Raw genomic sequence first — 22288 nt, 5'->3', positions numbered from 1 at the left:
GCTTCTTTTGGCCTGGGGAAAGTAAGTCTACAGCTTCCAATATTGCCAGTGGGATTACTACTGAGATGTTCCTTATCTTTGTCCTACAAAGCACCTCCACATTATTTCTTTGTTAACAGGAGAAGTCCACTGCTGGAATGCGTGATGTTAAGAAAAATAGTACAACCGTTGTCCTTTAACACCAAATATTAACAGTTATCATACAAATTGTGAGAATTATCTTTAAATTAAATAGACAAGTCCTCATCTGTATTTTTAAATATAATTCAGTCCCTGCACTTCGCCAATCTTCTTTGATTTCCATGCAGACTATTAAATGAATGAGAAACATGATACCACCTCTAGTATCTTAAAAGTATCTAATTTTTTTTCCCAAAAAACTGCTACAGTTGGTAGGAAAACACTAAAGCTCAAATATAAAAATCAATGAATAAAAGCATCTGGCAATACACTTAATTACTCATTTAACCATGAACATTTAATTAATTGAAGCTTCAAAAAACCTCAACAAAAACTCAAATACATCATATCACATTCTAGCTGACTTTTCTTAAAAAACATCAGAAGTAAAGGAATAGACAATTTATAAAAAAGAAAAGGCAAAGATGAAGGTTTGAAACATAATGTCTCCGATATGTCTTGAAAAGATACAAGTTCTAAGTTAACAACAGCATTTACATAAGTTGATGAATTATCTTCCCTTTCCAACTAAGTGTTAGGCATCTCACTCAAAACTGGGACTGGTAGACTTGAGGTAGGTTTTTCATCCAAGGCAAGAGGGAAAACAGCTAAAACCACCACTCGCAGCACAAGGCAACCTACTACAGGAATAGAAGATGAGCTTAGCCATGCTAAATTACCTTGCATTTAGCACTACCCCACAATATAAACACTGCAAGACTGAGATTTAGCCTAAACTTGCTTCTAAAGTTACTCATCAAAATTATCTGATAGGCTCTGCTTTTAAACAACTCTGCCAAGACTACTGGTAGCACCCTCCTTCATGTACCAGACCAAAGAGCCAGCGGCAAGCTGGGCCCTACAAAACAGTCAGCCCAACACTCTTCGCCTGTAACTCTACCCAAGACAGGGAGGTAAGATTATTCCTTTATTCACACTAATAATTTGTCACTGTGAAAGCAGGAAAAACAAACTCATGCTTTTCCTCACGGTCCCAGATCTGAAGTCAGTGAAAATCTAAACATCAGCAGGTAATGACTACATACATATTTTTATATAAGTTCAGCTGCAAACAAAGCATTAAAGGACAACCTTAACTATGAAATTAACTGAAGCTCTTCACATGACCTGTACTTAATAAAGCAACATTCATATGACATTGCAGTGTTCTTTAAAAACAGGAGCTATGTATTACACATTTAGAATAGTCTTTAATCAAATTTTTTATCACTTAAAATGACAGTCTAGTAAAAGCACACTACTTCCTCCTCACTATAAGACTGATGATCAACCATTGAGCCCTTTACCTCTTCCCTGATCCTGAAAAATAGAGTTGCAAGTTACCAAGGACTCAGTATTTCCCTTCAAAATTAATCTACTTAACTCTTATTCCATATACCCAATTAAAGTTCTGATTTTCTAGCTCTAAATCATGTGAAAACATGACCACAGGATGTAAAAACTGCCAATATTTAAATGTCAAATTATTATGACAATAGCATCTTTTTGAGCAACCCCAGACTGATATGTTGAAGACTACCTTGCATTAAGACATGCAATTGTCTCACCGTGACTTTAACAGCATATACATATCAAAAATCTGCAGCCTTCCAATGTTGCACACACAAATGTGTATTACCTGAGCAAGTTCTTTTTGTTCATTCACCAGTCTGCTGCAGCTTGCTATCATCTGGTCCAATGCATAGAGTCTATCCTCAAGACCTTTAATAGCCTTCATGTTCTGATTATCTAATTTGGCGATAGTTTGGCGACATTCTGCCAGAAAGGGCTGGATGATCCTTGGATCAAGCTGAAAAAAAGAGTTTATTAGTAGCTGACACACTGAAAGGTGATGTAATTTAGTTAAATGAGGTTTTTTTAACCTCAATATTTTTCTTCCTTTTTTTTTTAATCTAATTCATGACTACATCTGTCATCTGTTTCAGAATTCTGAGTAAATGAGTCTATGGATTCTGTAACACAGCATGAATGTCTTCCAAGTATTCCAGCCTGACCATCATAGAAATAGGGATCCTTAAAAAGGGGACATTAGTTGAAGGCACAAGGCAAGGTGCAGGGGGAAGAGGCAGTTTAAAGTTACTGGACACAGTCTGCCCTGGAACAGAGTCCATACAGCTACAATCAAAACAAATCCTGAGTGTGACTCAGTGGGAAGTGCAGAAGGGAGGGTGACGGGAAAAAGCTGCAAGACTTGTCAATCTTTTCGCACTACTTAGACAAGCAGACCAGTTCTAAGCAACTGAAAACATACCATGGAAGAACAATGTATACACATTTGTTGTACTTTTAGCTAAGGTTTTCCTCTTAATAGAAACACATTTTGAAATTATTTCATCATATTCCTTCACAGGCCATCATCTAGGAAAAAAATAAGTACTTGAAGCATTAAGAGGCTACCCATGCCCACAGATATTAAGGGTGATTCTTCAAGTTTCATTACAAGAGTAGTGAATTAAATTAAGAGTTCCAGTCACAACACAGGTAATTGCAACATCTTATGAAGGACGGAGTTTAGCCTAAATCTAGAATACATTAGTTAGGAACATAGTTACAATCATAGATGTTAGCAGAAGATGAATCAATTTGCCCAAAATTATCCAAAATGGTTATGGTATGCCATCTATTTTATGAGAATCTTGCAAAAAGAATGCTATTTGTGAGATAATACTACCTGTCACAGCACTGGCTTCTTTCCTCAACACACAGGGCTTATGCCACTGAGAGCACACAAATCAACCCTCAAAAAATAAGGCACTTTTATGACTCAATAGTAACATAAATAAAAGCACTGTTTTCCCCTCAATTTACTATTTAACTGCATGTAAGTTTTCACACACAGCATTTCTTCATTCTGGAAACAACTGTCCAGGGTACAAAGAGAGGCATCTGGAGAGGAGAAGCATTACAAATTAAGGAGCAACTGCAAAGAATAGTCTTCTATTTTCTTCAAACATAAAATTCCCCAACCAACCAAGCAAAAAACTTTAGGGAAAAGTATCTAAACCTAGTAATTAGCCCAGAACTTCTTAGAATAAGTAATTATTACTGTTATTAATGTGACAAAATACATCCAAATTCTCTGAAAACAACAAAGGTTATTTTTCAGTATGTGATGTTCTATGCATCTTGGTCTTTCTCAAGTGAGTTGTCCACCTTCAAGAACCAGTAACAAAAGTACTCTCTGGTATCAAACCAGATTGATTTTATAGGATCACCTTCACTGCCACTCTATTCAGGATTACTCCTCTGCAATATCCTGAATTAATTCACTGCAGCATCCAGAACAGTTTCTTAACAGACAAAATACTAAAGAAACATATGTTGAGGTTTTTTATTCCCTTTTTCCTTCATAATCTAGTTTTAATCTCTTTTTACACAGATCGCCTATTCCTCTCACTCCATTGTATAATTTATTTTCTCCATTCATTCTTTTTTTCCCATCTTTGACTTAATTGCATCTGCAGCGTTCAGCTCTACATTAACTAGTAGATAATATTAGTCTCCTCATCTTTTAAAAGTATCTTCCTTTTCTAGTTTTTTATTTAATTGGCTACAACACTACTTAAAGATCTGGTTAGCTCCTACTTACCCAGTGCTTTTACTGCAGCCCGGGTTTCTGTAATTAGAAGTGTCATTTTGCAGAAGCACCTAGAGCCCAGAACTAACACCTATGTAGCTGCACTCTGTGTAACACATCAGTTATGTCAAGATTACCAGTACCAAAGGTATAAAGCCCTTACTCCGATGCTTTACACTGTCATGAAAATCTTACCTGAATTCAGTTTTTCAATGAGAACTGCAATCATATACCATTTGTATGATTCATATTTCCAAGACGGAAAGGGCATGGGGAGAAGGCAGGCAAAACAATCAGAAAAAATTAGTGCCATTTTATTCTAGCTTGCTAAGTTAAAGTGTCATCTCAAATGAATATTGAAAGAACAATTAAGTTGCAAGATATTTGTTTAGTAGTTTCTTTTCCTTTTCAGCTGCAGGCCACTTCTGTTTTCAACTAATTGTAAATCAATTGTAAGAAAACATTCGATTATTTGTCTGTGCTGTTATCAAAACAGAGTAAATTAACGTTTTCCTAAGGAAGACAGGAACACAATACTTCAAAGCTCTGGGGTTTTTTTGTGAACCAAAATGGGTCAGAATTGATCAATCACAGTTGCTCTGATGGTGGCCAGAATACTGTGACTGAAGCATTTTCTCCTAATTCTGCTTATGTCAAGAATACAAAAAGGAACTTCATTTTTTCAGGTTCATTCACATTTTTACGCCAAAAAAATCCACTTAGGTTACAAACCAATTACAATAGTTGAAATAAAGGATTTCTGCCTAGTGTTAGATAAGACAATGACAGAAAAGACAAGACAGCCTGTCTAAAATGTGTGATGTATGTCAGATAAAACTAGAAGCTGATCAAAAAAGCTAGAGTAAGTATTTAACCAAACTATTTTTTGCATCTTTGTGTCTTTAGGATTGCTATAATTTATTTGGAAGCGATTGTTTAATATCTGTCTCTTGAAATACTGATTTTCAAAAGACACTACATTTGTATCCTGTTAATATTATGTAGAAATTGAAATTATCTTCTTGCAACTGAACTAGTGGGTTTTATTACTCTTTTTCTAAACTACTAAAAAGTACCTTGTAGCTTTACTGAACCAACAGAAGAGAGAACTCCCTCAGCCTTCAGCACACAGGAAGTCTTTTACACACAAAAATAATTATTGCTTTTGCTAAAGAAAAATAACTTGTAATGTCCAATCTTTTACTTAGTCTTTTCTGCATTACTAAAATTTAGACAGCTTAAAATATTAAACATCCCTTAATATTAAGCCTAATTCTCCAATTACTTTTAAGACAAAATTGAAAAATCAATGCAGGACTGACCACACCATAATGTTCTCTATAATAGATGGGTTTTAGAAATAACCGAATCAGTCTTCCAGTGATACCTTAGAGAGGAAATAAAGCATCAAAGACAATAGAAATAGTTTTCTTTGTTCAAGGTATATTGAGTTGTAATAGCAAGATATTATACCTATGCAAACAAGCCTAGACAATGTAAGAAATACCAGTTACAGTGAAAGAAAAGAGAGAAGGAAAACTATAGGCAAAAGAATTTTAAAAGGTTAGAATGCTCACTGATTGAAATAACAACTTTAAAAGTCAAGCGAATAATGTTTTATTCTACCAACAGCAGAAATACAAACTGACATTGCCCAGTCTGATTGAGCTCTTCTGAGTACATCTGTATCAGCTGATAAAGAATTCACTGATACAGGATACAGATTTATCATGATTAGCCACATGTTCAATATTTTAATAAAGGCTTCAGTATTTCAAACACAAAGGACATTAACTTTGGCCAAGGAAAAATCTTTAGTTTTATTATAAATGTAATTCCTATTAAAAAGGCAAAGAATAGAAGTCACTTTGCTTAAATGTTACAAGAAGCCATTGGCTTTCCAACAGGAATGGTTATTTGAGAAACAAGCAAGGTAACAAGCATTCATTGTGAAATTATACATCTTCCTAAAGGTCAAATTCTTAACAACTGAACCCTAAAACAATTTCCCCACCTTTGCCTCTCCCTAGTCTCTGCTTTGGTCTTCAGTCAGACAGTTATATAAGAAACATGTTACAAAAAGTTGAGACACTTCAAAAGCACCTGCATCTGGAATATAAGCAGCAACATTCAATGCAAGGCAATTTGATTTTAAAAAAATTAACTTACCCTGCTCATAGAATCAAAACATTTTCTGACCAGGGATTCAACATCGTTAGGTCTATCTTGAACATTTATCCAGTCTAACAAAGATACATTGAAGGAAGGCTGATCATCATCTTTCAATTCTACTGATGTTTCACTGTCCTGGACAGTATCATTTTTACCAGATTCCTTATCATCTTTTATATTTTCAGGGTCTGTGCCTTCCAAAGCTGAATGTTCAACTGACTTGCAAAATGATGCTAACATTGATTTATTGTTCATTTTAGATGTATCAGGATAAAGCACCAATTCAGCAGATTTCCCATCCTCAGTTTCTTCACTTTCTGTCTCTCCATGCTCAGCTGAAGAATCCAGTCTTTCTAAACACTCTCTGTAACTATGTCTCGTTAGGCACTCCAGCAGTGGTATCTTGGCCATGATAGAAACAGCAGAACCCAACCTTTTTTAAAAAAGTGAAAAGAAAAAAGCATGAATATCTAGAAGCCAAGGAGACATGAAATCTTAGCTACAAATCACCTGCAATATAAAGTACTATTTACTTTAGAATTGAAGCAGATTGAAAAATTACTTTGGAATTACTCTTTCATAATACTGTGTTCACCACCAGCAACACAGTAGGACAGCTAAAGAAGTCACTGGTTTTTTTTTGCTCTCTTCCACTGCCGATAATGAAGTCTTCTAAACTAGGATGTAAACTTATGGTTATAATGCAGTGGAAAAAAAAGGAGTTTGATAAACTGAGACATACACATTTGCCTTTTTTTTAACACAATTGGGACTTCCAATCTAAATGGATAACAATGCTTATTATCAATGATTTGAGTGTTCTCTGACTACTCCTGCAGAGTTTAAATAGTTTCTATTTATTTGGTAAAACCTATGAGCTAAACCTTTTTTAAAGATTAAAAAATAAACCATAAATAAGTTTTAAGTATCCAACATCTGCTTACATTCTGTTGGGCAAAGCACTCACAGAAATACCGTAATACTATAGTGGCCACAAAGATGTAAGAGACTTTCTTTGAAGTAACATCCACAATCTGCAGAACATAAGTATACACATATATGTGCATATGCCTCCCTCCAGGGTACACATATACACTCAAAGTTTGTGTTATTACTTCGTACTTTCAACACAAATTGTAATTCTTGATATCTCAAATGTACTAAAAACCAATTAATTTAAAAGTGTGAATAGGCTTTTAAAAATGTTAAAGTCTAAATTTATTATCTAGCTATTTCTACTGCACATTTGGAATGACTCCAGCTCTTAAACAGGTGTTCATTAATGAGCTTATCTTCCATATAATTCCAGTTTCTTTCTGGTCATGAATACAAGGAAATGCATCAGTCAAAGAAATGATTAGCACAGAAGAGAAAAACTGTTTTCCATGCCACATAATCAAACAAATACATGCTCAATCAATCAAAACTAGCACCAACTTACAACACAAAAACTATGTTTAAAATAGAGTAACACTGGAGACTGAATTTAATAGCAAACCTACTGTGTAAGTTTCAACTTGATATCATCTATGGACTGCAAATAGCTTGAATACACATTTTCAAACTTGAAAAGCAGCTTTTGGTAAGAGTATGTACAATCTTCCAAGTTGGCCATTATGGCAGCCCAGCCTTGATGCTGAAGATGTTCATCGTGTACAAGACCTTCACAAAAGGAGCAAAGCTTCTTGGCAACCTCGTACATTTCCTGGGGGACAAAAAAAATCAGCAAAGTGCAAATCATATTAGTGTGCCAATTACACTGAAATGAAGACATAAACATAAAAAGTGTGAAATTTAGATAGCTAAAAAGTTGTACATCTTAAAAGTTCATCAAAGTAACAAAACTTCTTTTATTCTTACATAAAATAACTAATTACATGACAAACAAACCTACATACTATTTACTGAGAAATAGCTCAAAACCAGGCAGGTGAAACTTGCAGTTCCAAAAGCACCTTATAAAATTAATCAAATGCTGCTAATATAAAATATTCAGTGCACACACGTGAATAATAACACTTATCCTAGTAAGGTGATAGAAAGCGCTGGAATCAAGGTCCAATAAGTAGAAAACTTTTTATGGGCCAAGTAGAAGCTCAGAACAAGATGATGAACTGAAGGATCAATCAGCAAAAGTGCAGATGCACCAGATGCAAGTAGAGATGCATGAGGAAACAGCAGGGAAAATATTAAAGTCTTTCACTGAATAATAAACCAGAGGAACATAATGAGCAGCCATGCAGAGTGTCCACAAAGCTCTAAAACAGAATGCTGAAACTTGGTATCTACAAAACAACATGGAAGTTTTACTTTTAAAAGTACTGGATGAGACAGAGGCATTTTACAGCCAGAAGAAGACGAGAATTTACCAGTCCACTTGGAAAAGTTAAGACAGAGACCTACATATGGCAAGTACCATATCTTACTAAAAAAGCACAGTAACATCAATGCCTATTATAATCAATTCCAAAATCTTAACTAGTGGGAAGAATGATTATTTGAAGTTTAACAATTTAAGGAAAAAGGCTGTTCCCCTCAAAGGGCCTACTAAAACATCAAAATGAGGAAAGTAATACAAAAGTCAAAATAAATCCTTCAGCTCAAAACTTTACCAGTAACATACTACATGGAAAATATTTTCCTAAGCATATTTGTACTTTAAGTTTTAATATTTACCTACCCTACCAGAAGAAAAAGTCTTTCCACTTATTGTATATTGAGCACATTGTTACAATAGGACTGGACACAACTTTTCTGTACTACTGTAAATGCATCAAGAACAAGTTATAAAAAATACAGTGAGAAAGCAGCGTTAAAAACCCAACACACCTGCGTATTTCAGAATGCATTTGCTGCTGAACACATGGTTACAAGTACATGTGCATATCCAAAAAATTTAGGAACTAACAATATTTACCTTCCAAAAATAAACCACAAAACTGCAGAGCATTTTATCCAGTCATTTCAGAATTAATACTGACAAAAACCTGAAGGTTGTGAACACCCTCCCTTTTTTAGAAGTCTAAGCCTTGTCTCAGGCACCATGACAAAATTCCACTGTCCTCAAATCACTGATAGCTAAACTTTCAGCAAATGAACAATGAACTTATATATGCAACCCCAATGAAATCAGAAGTTATTAAAAATTCCTATCCCTTTGTAGTAAAGATGGTATTTGTCTTTACTGATTTCTGAACTTTGGTCACTTCCTGTACATGTAAGAATAAGGGTTACCGGTTTGAAAAGAACAGGTTTTTTAATTGCAGCATAAATTCTCACTTCCTAAGTCAAAAATTAACCAATACCATGGAACAGTATCCAGACAGTGCTGAAATCTGCAAGTCATTTTCTCCAACTATCCCCAGTTTCTCCATACAATTTACATGTACATAAACTAATTAAAGCAATATTGACAACTTGAACAATTATTTGTTTTCTTAAATTTGCTTGTATACAGGTTACTCAAAGGCAAACTGCACAGCATATTAAAAAAGCACAATTACTGCTTCCTTAATGAACATAGAAACAACCAAAAGAACAGCCTATTTTACCCCTAAGGTATACTAAAAAATACACCAAAAATATGAAGCTCAAAAGGTAACCGATTGTCTCTGTTGCATTCTTATGTCCTGGAAACATACACAAGCATTTTACTTTCCATTCATAACCACCATTCTCAAAGTCAATCCTTCTCCAAACTACCACAAATAGTTCCAGAAGGGAGGACATATACAGAACCACACAGTGTGAAGACTAAAACAACATAAGCCACCTACAAAATGAAAACTGATCCCAAAATCTTTTTATGCAGTTTCTTCAAGTATGTATGTATGTATGGCCAAACTTCATGAACAAAGATTTGGGCAGTGCTCTCCCCACGTGGGTGTGCCCTTCCAGCCTGCGCAGTGGACTTTTAGGTGAGGCACAGCGTGCGCAGAACTGGTCCCCCCTTTTAAGTCCTAAGGTCCATTTGCCACGGCCGAGCGAGCTTGGACAGTGACAGGGAAGTCCTCGGGACTGTCACAGCACCCGGTACTAACCAGGGCTGACCCTGATGAGCATCCAAGATCTGACGGGATGGGATGGCAGGGAGGCATTGAACTGCCCGGGGGATGGTCCCTACTGAGACTCGAACTCAGGTCCTTGGGATTCAGAGTCCAGAGTGCTCTCCTTTACACCACGGGACCACAGTTTAACCAGGCAACATAAAGACTGAACTTAACTGTTTCTTTAAAAACCCTGGGTAGACGCTTTTGTTAGTTCTGTTATCCTTTGGACAATTACCATGGCACAGTTCAGATACTTAACACAGTCAAGCATGCACTAGACTTCATACCACCAAATTTTCCACCCTGAGACTTACTCTTAACTCGTGGACAAAGTTGCTTTTTCAGGGAGATCTACTGATTGTGTTCACAAGGGAAGCCCGAAGTTACAAGTTAGTGTTTTCCTACAAAGCTTTATTATACACCATTTTTGATGCTCCTATGAGAACTTAAGTGTTGTCAGTTTAAGATTTTAGTTTTATCAAGGTTGTTTCCCCAGCAATACACTTTCAAACACAAAACAGAAGTCACAAGTCACTATATTATAGTAGGAAAAAAATCCTCACAATTGAGATCACTTGTTGCACAACTGATGACCAGCACTGACACTCTCTGTCTAGGAGTCTTGCCTGTGGCAACTTAACCAAACCAGAACCTTGTGTCCCAGCAGGCTGGCTCCCAGAAAAGTGAGAGCAAACACCAGTATTTCCCAGAGCAGCAAATTAATATTTGTTAATTTTTCAGAAACATCATAACAGAGAGACATTCTAATGTGTCAGGATCTGTCACATAACAGAGATAAGTCCAAAGGAATTGTTATATAAAAATACTCCAATGCTATCTAAGTATTTAACTAGATACCCATTTCAGATGAGCTGCAGCTGTTTACTGTATACATAGGAAATGCAGACATTAAAAGAAGAAATCCTCTTAAGAAGGTACTCATATATATTGCTCATAAATCATTTCAAAGTATTGAGATATGATATGTTTCTCAGAGACAAAAGATTTTTTTCTGAACTAACATGGAGATCAAAATTCATTAGCCTGAAAAAATAGCTAAGTTTCTTTCCAATAACAAGTTTTCAAAGTTCTCATAAGCTAACAGACTATAAGTCAGATTGTACAACTAAACAGACACATGCTTCAGGGCATGGCATGTATGCAAGGTATTGTAACAGCATTCCATATTATAATCCACCCAAAGTTATTTTTACATGTGCATTCCAAGTGCCAAGAAATTCTCTCTGGGTAGTGGGAGGCAAAGAGTAGAATTAAGTCTTCACGAACAAGCCTGACTGCAATTAGGAGTCCATGGAACAACAGTTCTACTTTTGATGCTGGTTACTTAGGCAATATCACAAAATATGCTCATTACATTCAAACAGTGAAGATTATTACTCTGCATTGAGGAGGTTGCAAGCAGATGAAGAAGTTCAAACCACATGGAGTAACTATTTGTCCACATGCCAGAACTGTTTCAGTCTAAGACTACACTAAGCAGATACTCATGCAGGCAATAAGAACACTATGTTAAACCCTTTATTTGTTTTGGTTTTAGTCAATCCTGTTTTCAAAATGAGAATGTGCAGCAAGAAGATAAAGCAGGTATTTTGCTTCCTTTGGAGTACATATGTAACTTAACTGTAGTAAAGAAATTAAAAGCTACACAAATGTACCTTTCTTATCTTTTCATCACTTCTGAAATAAAGTTGCAAGTGATTTGACTTGTTCTTCCTACCATCTCCATTTCTGTGGAGATCTCGGGATACTTTAGAACGATCAAAACAATTTATTTCATATAACTGGTATGGCTGCATGAAGAAAATAGATAAGCAGCTCTCTGCTAAATGAATGAAGCCAAAAGACTGAATCATGTCAGGCAAAGAAATAAAAGCCCGCAACCTAGAATGTTTAACACTTCTCAGTAAGGTTGCTTAGCTCCAGCACAGAAAAAGAAGCCTGTCCAATAATGGGCTTGCTTTTGTCATTGACTGTTCACAGACATACTCAAGGGTTATTGGCAGACACCCAATGGTTCAGAGCACAGAAGTTAACTTTGGTTGCCTTGTAGGGCTACATTCATCCTACTTGGCTGCAGCAACATACCTAGAACACTGACAACTTCACCACACCCCTGGAACATGAACCTCAAGAAGCACAACTACCAGTACAAGACCAGACAAACCCAGGCTAATCTCCTCTTGCTGTTATGTTGAAGAGTCAATGAAGACATCCTCGCTACCTAATTTTTCAAGGAATTCACAAGGCAACCAGAAAGCTTTTTATCTTTGGCTGGGTGTTGAATTATTTCCATTGATATTCACAATTTAAATTTATGCAATTTTTCTGATCATAATTAATTCTGTTTTCTATGTTTCAACCAAAAATAAATAGAAGCAAGAAAATGTTTTTATCTAAAGCAGAAATTATCTGGTAAAGTGTTTGACATAAATTTCAAGACTGTCTTTGCATCCTACTGTCATAATTCTGCTCACCTGAATGAACAAAACCTGATCAAAGTCTGTTTGTCTTAAGTTATCTTTGGACTTACCTCTAAAGAACAAAAACTCTCAGGAAATGCAGGGTTCTTTCCATTCTCTACAACCCTGTGGTAAAAGGAAACAAGTAATCAAAGTCCTCTATTGCCATGTGTCTGAAACCCTGTAAAAAGGACTCCTTACATGTTTCAGTCACCCTAAAAAATCAGCCTCAGACCAATAAAAGGTCTTGAAAGCACAATTCCACAGACACGTACACTGTAACAGCAGATAAACGCATTTGCAACAAGGAACTGTTACCTTGTTTACCAAAATTAGAGACCAAGATCATTAACCCTAATGCATACACCTCCAACTAAAATACCAGTAAAGCTACAAGATTAACCATGATTTCAGCTTTTAAAAACTCTAATTGGAACAGTTAACTTCACTGTGAGGGACACTGGTATTCTGTGGTGATTTGTCTCCTTTCAATCGATATCTGATTATTCCATTCTCCTTTTATATTGGTCATCCGGGGTGACTGCATCCTTTGGACATTTGTCCACATAGTTCATGAGTTATTTTGTACTCAGAAGGTACATATTTTGCCAGCATAGTAAGTTATTCTGTAATTTACATCTTAGTGACTTTTTCTTCAGTACTGCTTTCACTAGTTCTTCACTCTGACATCATAAAAGGTTTGGAGAAGTCAAATGACCAAATCTATCACTCAAAAACATGCTGAGAATCTGACATAAACCTCCACAGACAGGGAATCAAACCATTGTACAAGGTAAGTGTTAACTTGTACTAGCATGATTCCAAGCCACCCAACACTTTTTCTTCTGGTGAATTTTTAAAAACTTGATCTAAAGTTCTGGTTACAAACGTCAACCAAAACAAACACTAGAGCAGCATTTAGAAGGATCTACCTTGGATTAGATCTTTTATTATACCTTAGAATATAAACTGGAACCTATTCCATTTCAACCCATTCTTCTCTATTACTTTAAAAGATTCAGATTGATTGCTAATCCAAAATAACAAAGAAATTCTGAACTTCTCTGGGGGAGCTAGAACTGTGTTTGACTATTAGACTAGTAATTTAGACAAAAAATTATTTTGGCCACGCAATTGCTACAAACACTACAACCCCCTAAAGAACACTAATTTTAAAGTAACTCTTTTTCAGAGAGTCTCAATGCAGCTTTTGAGTAGAAGAGAAAGAGCATTTTTCTAAACAGTAGATATACAGCTTTCAGGAAGCATGACTATACTTTTTGGCTTAAGTATTATGAGGTGTTTGAAACTAAATCAAGAATGATGTAAGTACTATGACTACAACCATGGTTTTAGGCAACCAAATGAATTGACCACATAGTTTCTCATCCTCATTTTCACTTCTCAAATAAAATCTGACAGAAATTGACAGTAATTAAGACAACAATAGCATCATGTGAAACATATCCCCTAACAAAAAATCCAAGTTTTCAGTATACTTCTGGAACAAACAACATGGGAATTTCTGTTAGAACACTCAAAAAAGAATATTAAATAATCTTCTCTTAAAGGGTAAGCTACCAGAAATTATTTTAAGCAGTAGAGTTAAAAGACCACAAGACTAGGCAAGATTGACACAACACAGCTTATTGCACAACATGCTGTGCAGAGAACAGCTTGTCTTCTCCCAAGCTGGTGTGTATGAAACTTTCTGCAAACACTGCGTGCACCTCATTCTTCATGTACTGCAGCTCAAGGCCAGACCTGCTGAACTGGAAGGGAGGTGGAAAGCTAGGCTAGTTGTAAAAAGGGAAGCTGGAACCCTCTGAGAACAGGTATCTCAAAACTAAGTTTTTAGTTCAAGAGAAACCAGAATACCAAGACAAAATGAAAATAGGCTTAGAATGTTGCTTTAACTGAGATTTTTAAAAAATTATAAACAAAGACATTGCGTCACATAGGTCAAAATCTATGTCAAGATTTTCAGTTTAAATGGTAAAGGAACAAGTTTGGATAACAGATTTAGCGTCTTTAAAGCTACCTAAATACTGTGAATTCTATATAATGAGATCATAGGGAGTGAATAGCTACTTAACAAAATCTGTAATAGATGTCAGAATCATGACAACAAATAGAAAATTGATGCATCCTGATATGAAAAACACAGTATCATGGAAAACCAAACATGAGGTATAAGTTTCCCCCAGGAATGATTTTTGGTTAGGAGCTACAAAATCTATAAAAAGTCTACATATAAACTAATGAGATCAGTTTCAATTGGAGGGTAGAAATAGCTGGGTTTACATATACATATACACATAAATGCATATACAGAAGGCTGTAAGAATGCCAGGGCCTCCACTGTGAGCTAAGACGGCTTTTGGTTATACCTGAATAGCAACTACACATACTATAGAAAACAAAATATGTTTTTGCTTTCTACATTTAAGTCAATAAGGTCAGTTTTAGACACAGAAAAAAATGACAGAGGCCATAAAGGCATGGACTAATAAAAAATACTCGTTAAAGGAGAACCTAAAGCTACATTTATTGTGAGGGGAAAAAATTAAAGGCTATATACCAGCATATACAAAGTAGGGATCAGAAAAAGTGAATCAAAAATCTATCTACGCTCCCCTACAGTACAAATAAGGTTTAAAAAATAAAATAAAAAACCCCACACCTTTCCTACAGTTGTACAGTATAGTTGCAAAGTAGTATAACAGTTTGAGTTACATATGCCAAAAAACTGAATTAAATTCAACCGTTTTGGCAGGCTTAAAATGAGGGAGGAAAAATGACAGAAATAAAAGCCTTCACCTCCTGAAATATACACGATCTTTCACACACAGAGTCTGTGTATTACTAAAGTAGACAGAGAGCATGAAATATTAGGCATAACCAAGAACTCCTGCACAATATGCTCACAGCCATCTTATAAGCAATTCTTACTATTTCACATGCTATTTACAATTTCGTATCATGTCTGATTTAAAAAATCATATCATATATCCTCTGGGCAGAACAGACACCTGACTAAATAGAAACAAGTAGCTATCAAATATTCTCCCCTACTTTTACATAGTTACACATCACTGCTTCCTGTTGTTGACAAGAATAGGTAAGACTTTATCATGATAAATAATTTAGATTACAACTTTTATTTCCCTACTCCCAAACATTATCATCACATATCATCACATTTATTAGTAGTAACTTTTAATTAATCAAATTTAATGTATTAAAATTTTCTAAATAATTATAACAGGAAAAACTCTCCAACATCAAGTACTGCCATTCTGCTGGTAAAGCAGGTTACTGCTTCTCTAAAATTAATAAAAATACAAAGCTTGGAATATTTTATGGTAGATTTTTCCAGTCTGTTTTGTAAGAAGTCTCCCATACTGTACTCTCAAGTGTGGCTTTGGATGCATCAATCACACAACTACAGAGGTTCAGAGCCTTTCTAGCTCTCCTCAGATCTTAACTGATTTTGAGAAGGATTAATATCCCATGTTCCCTCTTCCTCCCAAGCAAGAGGCTTATGGTGAAGCTTGAAGAAGATTAATGTTCTAACCACATCCTCAGGCCTCCCTCAGTTTCTTCTGAATTACTGCTCAATATGCCTCAAGCAGGCATAATGAAAAATTACTTCAATACAACATTGTGATACTTCTTTATACAGTTTTCATACCTTGATACATCTAAAAATCACAAGACTATTTACTAATCTTGCACCACACATGACAGTTTTGTCATTCCCCTGACACCCCACAAAGTACCCCATTCATTTTCACAGACTAACACGTAGCCTATGGCTTTACAAGATTTAACATCTTGGATAAAATTAACTGTGGGTGTAAAGGTGTATCAGATTTACAAATATCACTACCTATTTAATCTTTAAATAAATTTCCAAACTTTTCACAAAAAGAAAAAAAAAGTAGTCTACTATCACTGTAGCCCTTTTACAAGCTGGGAAGAACAAATAATAATCTTCCTGAAGGTAAACCTGCAGGCTAAAAATAAAACCTCCATTCTACTTAGAGTCATGTTTAAAGACCTTTAAATACTCAATTCCTCCCCCACACCCTATCCTGCAATAATACTAATAGATGCCATCAAGTATATTTATTTTCTTCTTGCAAATCAACTCAAGATCACTCTCTCTATATAAACTTTCCAGTCTGTAGTTTAATATCATAGTACTATAGACCTGCCACTAGAATGAGCCAGTAGAGATCTAAATAGCATATGTAAAAGCACAAACACTGCAATAAACTTGTGTGCTCTGCACATTAATGTAACCTTCAGAAGCGAGGGGGAAGATTAGGCAGCACCAACAATTCTTTTCAAATCTAAGCAGGAATAAAATCCCTGGAATAAAAAAGCTTACTACAGATGAATTGAATACATTCCATCATTGTACAGTAAATTTACCAAACTGAAAGCAAAATTAAGAATCTTTAAGACCAGAAAATAGGGAGTGGAATGAAGAAAGAAGATAAAATAACAATGAGAAATGCGAGGCTGAGTGCCATCTTTCATTATCCTGAAAGCAAAACAGAAACACGAAGACCATATTAATTACTGCAGTTTTTTTCCATATCAAATCAGTGTTAAGTATTTAGCAGCTATCAGTCTTGCTTACTTTTATAACCTCCTCTTAAAGCACTTTCAGTTTCACCTGCTAAAAACTTTTCAAGGAGCACAATTGAAAATCTCCCACTCCTCAGCTGAATTCACGTCGAATTCACTCTTCTCTGTATGACAGTCATATGAGTCACAGACACCTGTTAACTCAAGGTCCTATTAACAAAGTCAGCAGTAACTGTCAACAGGTGGGGGAGAGAGAGAGAGAGTCTACTGGACCCAATCCTTACCTTAAAACTGACAATATGTCAAGGTCCAATTATTCAGGTGAACACTGCCTTTCCTGATAGGTCAGGATGCCAAGGGGGAAAACAAAACCCCCTGTACTATATGCAAGACTTGACAATTTCTCTGAATTCAGCTGTACAGTAATAAAACCCAGCCACTTCAAGTGCTAAATACTCTCTTGGACAGCATTAAAGTTGTCACTGAAACTAAGCAACTTATTACCATGACAAAACACGTAGTACTATTTATTCATCCAAAGTGTTACATATAACCATTCTCCCTATCCCCACCGCTGGAAGCTTAAATAATCTTTAGAGATATGAAAAACATTTAATGCATTTAAATGTAACATTTCAAAAGAAAATAAGGACACTTCCTAACATGAAGAAACACAATCCAGCTACTGAAGGCATTGTGTCTGTTTCTTGAACACACAGCTGTTCCTACTGCATGGACACTTAGCATCTTACTGACCATGTTGCAGGGAATGAGTTCTCTCTATTTAAGTAACACCGAAATAATCATATTGGAGTTCTGATCAGTTTGCAAGTAAACATGTGCAATATGCAAGTAGAAGCCAGTACTCAATAAGAAACCTGAAATTTAGGAAAAAGCAGCTTAGTTTTATTAGTTCCTCACCAATTGTTTACACATACAAGATGAAACAGAAGCTTGGTAAAGTGCTTTTAAAAATTATACTGCTAATTTTCTACTTGAGTTAACAACATTTCCAAAGTTACTTTTCTGTTTTCAGGTTGAGGCAGACTGAGGACACTGAAAACAAGGCAGTGCATTAAGATGTGGCTGCAAAGCAACCAGATCACTTCTGCAAATGCTATAAGCATACACCATAGAGGTGTCTTACATTAGGGTTTTGAAAGAAGCTCTAAACATGCTGAAAAGGCAAACACATTTCAATACTTACCTTGAAAGTTCGAGACAAAGACTCTGAAGAATACCTCACCACTAATATGCTGTCCTTACTGCCTTTTGAACAAACTATTTCATATTTTACACTAAGCTTCCCATCTGACATGTTTTCCTTTGGTGTACAAATACAGTAAGAATCTACTTACCACAGCAAGTTGTGTTCGTGATGCTACCGTATGAAACACTGCAGGCATCATAAGAGATTCTTCTACTTTCAATTCCATCTCATTCTCTGCTGAAAATGTGGTTTTGGGGATAGCTGGTGGACGTTCACACAAGATCATTTCTTTGTTGAATAAAAAAATTGGGTTGGTGTCCTATACTCAAAAAGAAAATGAAACCAAACATTGAGTAAAGGCAACACTTGCTTATCAGCAATTATTTCATTGTGTGAGCAACGCATTTTAAGAACAAGTTAAAAATTTACATGTATAAGCTGAATACATAAGCATCTGTTTCTCAAATCAAAGAAATCCAGCAAACAGCACACTGTGGAAAAATATTTCAAAATTCTTTGGTAAAGCATCTTTTTCTTCCCCTGTAAATGTCAGTTTAGACTAAGAACGCAGTATGTACTTACTGTTCCAGCACTGTAACTACACACTCTTCTGTCTGGCGCCATACACTCTCCTCCATTGACAACCAGCACTTGGTGCTGAATGGCAATCTTATACTTTGTTTGAATTGCATGTTTCAGATCAGCCACACTGGAAAAAATGGGAAGAGAACATGACACTGTCAGTGTTCTGGTGTCTCTAATTTTACATACTATTGTAGGGGGCACAGGTGACTTGTCTGTGTCAAAGCAGAGCATTTTTAAAAGAACAGCTAGGTTTTATTCTCCACACTGACATATTTCTAAGTTTTGTAAGTGCTGTAAGGTGTTGCATCCTAGATATCCAGATAATAAGCTCTTGGTTAAAAGCAGAGAGCCTCTGCATTACTGTTGAGTCACTAGTAATCCTTTTCCAAGTTCTGTTAGCATGTTGAAATTCTAGATTAAGTAGTATCAAGCATTTAGGATAAGAATTGTAAAAGACATTCTTTTAATATAGATGCTAGGAACAAAGAGCTGACTTGCTAAAATCTTAGAAGACTATTGACACTTCTTTATATGTAATGTAGGCACAATTTCACCTAACAAACTCTGACTAATTTACTGTACATGAAGTGCATTAATACCACTTAACAATAACAGGAAATTTAACAATCCATATATATGCAAAAAATTCTTCTAAACACCAAAGACACTTTTAATTTAAAAACAGTATATCAATAGACCATCCCTGTTTTTAGTTTCCCAGCCTCGTATCTTTCTAGGTGATGACACTATTGCTTATTTTGGACAGATCTGGACTTTTTATAGAACACAAGCAAACAGCAAAATAAACAAAAATCTACTAATCTGATACAGTTACTGACCAAAACTGTAACACACTGTGGCAGTACCTGTCCAACGGTATTAAAAAGCTTCAGAGTATGAAGTGAATAATCAATAACCATCAATGGTTTTGGTATAACTGTCAGGAAACATTAACAATGCTACTGGCTTTATGGTACTTGAAAAATAAGTATGATAAAGGCCAGTTATCTAAAATAACCATGATTCAACATGACATCATAAATTCATTACAAACCTCTCATGAGCACAAGCTTGTACTCACTAGCTATGTTACAGCAACGATTCACCTATCATCTCCATAGCCTTTAGGAAGATAGCTTGGCCTGTCCAGGAAGACAAGGGGACAGGCAAAGAACCCAAGAAAGTTTGGTCTCCCTGGAAAGTCCAAATCTATATAGACAGATATACAGAATAAGAATTTAAACACTTCAACAGAATAGTCTTTGATTTTGTGTGCTTCAGTTGTTGGAAAGCTTCTTCCTCAAAGAACTACCCAAGGAACGAAGCAAAACGCCAGCCCATACTGGATTATGAGGAGCCTGGAATGGCAGCTCAGACGCTGTACCTTGGACATCACAATTTAGAAACACAATGTCTAAATGTACCAGACACTAGACAAGGGTATGGACAGGGCTGCAAGTGACCCAGTAGGATCAGAACGGCTGAAACGCTATTGCATGCTCATAATACTGAGTATCAATAGGCTTTGGAAAAGAGCATACAAAAACAATCAGTACAGTCTGTTATGGGTTTAGTTAGGCCTAATCTAGGCTTTAGTTTCAGAGTAGGCCTCAGATCAGCAGCTGACTCGAGCTGGGTCAGGCCAGCTGAGAGCTGACTCTACTGGCCAGTGGAACTCCCTACCATATTCTGACATCATCTCAAGTATAAAAGTGGGTGTAGGAGGTGCCTGCCCAGTTCCTTCATGTCTATGGTCCTGGTAGGACACACTGTGCCGTCTCGGGAGGGACAGGAGGACTAGGCCCAGTATTGGCTTACCACCATGTTATCTTAGGCAAGTAAAATGTTTATTCTTAGTTTTCTCTCTGCTTGGGTCTGCCCCTGGGGAGGTTGAGCTCTCCTGGGAGGTGTCTTTTGGGGTGCTTTGAGGGTCTGAAGTAGTTTGTGATTTGTGTGGATGGGGAGTGGAGTGTTACTATTTCTTTTTACCTTTGTATATATGTGTTACATTGTAGTTTTACCTTTTAATTTTCCCTCTTCTGTGTAAATACATAAACCTGTTAAGTTTTAGGTTTTTTCTTCTTTCTCTTTTCCTTTGGTGGGGGTGGGGAGAGAAGCTTTGACTCTGGGTTTGGGTACTTGTCATTTTGCCCACTCAACCCAGTCTTAGGACCTGACCACCACAAACAAGCTTCCAAACCCAAATTCACTTGTTGAGTCATGAAAATTACAAATAGGATTTGAGGAGCAAGATTTGAGTACAAAACCCACAGCAGAAGTCTTTCAAGCACAATTACTGGTAACTCATCCATCACTGACAGAGCATGGAGACAGCAGGTGAGCTTGACTCTTGCCACCTACAATGTGTCTTGCACATGAGAACAATGAAAAAGGACACAATACAGACCTCTCTAGAAGCAAACAGGTGAAAGATGCTTTTAATATGCAGTGAAAATACAAACAGGAGAGTTATTGGGACTTAACTGTGATCCTAGAACATTGATCATGCTTCAGGTAGTTGAGCATTCAGAGGTTTAAGTTTTACATATAAAATGATGTAGAACTTTTTGGAGTCTTACAACACAGGACAAAACCCAGTTTTACCCATCCTAAAAATGAGATAAAACCCTTCATGCCAATTATTTAGCATCCAATCTAAAAACTAATACTAAAAGCACACATTTTCTTCAGGACAAGCATAATGACAGGAGAGAAAGTACAATGTCCAGAACTTCTATAATGCCAGTTAGTGAAAAGTAAAATGCTTACAACAGAGGGATCCTAAATAAAAATATCATTTAATAAAAGGACATAAAAGAGCAGAAATCATTCTGACATTTTTTTTAATAAAAGCACCAAATATGACACCAGACTCAGCTAAGAGTAGGTCAGCCTCTGTCACTGCCCCAGAATGGAATCAAACTCTCTCTGCTGTCATGGTATCTCAGACACACACAATCACTTGGTAAGGCACTGAAAATGCTAATCACAACAACTGAAGAAAAAACACAAGGAAAATCCACTCAAATACATGAACACCTGGAAGAAAACGATACTGACATACTTAAAAAAACAACTATCATCTGTCAAGAATTTCGTGTATAACAGCTATATATGATCTTTATTTAAAAAAAACCAAGCAATATACAATTAATTTACTCTCTTACTTTTGTACAGCAAGTTCAGTATCGAACGTAAGGGTAGTTCCAGTGTTGACCAAAAACACATACAGCTTCATGATGATTTCTTAGGTTCTCTGAAGTTTATAACTTCCACTGATAAAATCATTTAGAAACTGAAACAAAAATGTCACATGTTAGTTTCACGAGTTATGAAAGAGACATGCATGTGCTTTAGAAAAACTACTTTCGATATATAATGGGCGAATACTTCAGCACTCATATTCCACAGCTCT

The 22288-nt window shown here is 36.0% G+C and overlaps 1 protein-coding gene across 5 annotated transcripts in view; it reads right to left on the bottom strand.

Annotated features, from left to right (window-relative positions):
- Window positions 1-22288, bottom strand: part of RB1CC1 (RB1 inducible coiled-coil 1) — a 73671-nt gene that overhangs the window by 36180 nt on the left and 15203 nt on the right. For all 5 annotated transcript variants that reach the window (XM_071554540.1, XM_071554544.1, XM_071554541.1 and 2 more), the window contains 6 exons: window positions 22041-22168; window positions 18871-18997; window positions 18437-18607; window positions 7453-7655; window positions 5948-6383; window positions 1820-1990 (listed from right to left, as the gene is read on the bottom strand). In XM_071554540.1, the coding sequence (XP_071410641.1) occupies window positions 1820-1990; window positions 5948-6383; window positions 7453-7655; window positions 18437-18607; window positions 18871-18997; window positions 22041-22111 (1179 nt within the window). In that variant the 5' untranslated portion in view covers window positions 22112-22168. The remainder of the gene's footprint in view (window positions 1-1819; window positions 1991-5947; window positions 6384-7452; window positions 7656-18436; window positions 18608-18870; window positions 18998-22040; window positions 22169-22288) is intronic.

This window comes from Pithys albifrons, chromosome 4 (assembly GCF_047495875.1).
Source record: "Pithys albifrons albifrons isolate INPA30051 chromosome 4, PitAlb_v1, whole genome shotgun sequence".
NCBI lineage: Eukaryota > Metazoa > Chordata > Aves > Passeriformes > Thamnophilidae > Pithys > Pithys albifrons.
The sequence above is the reverse complement of the archived record's forward strand: the minus strand, read 5'-3'. Positions and strand labels throughout refer to the sequence as shown.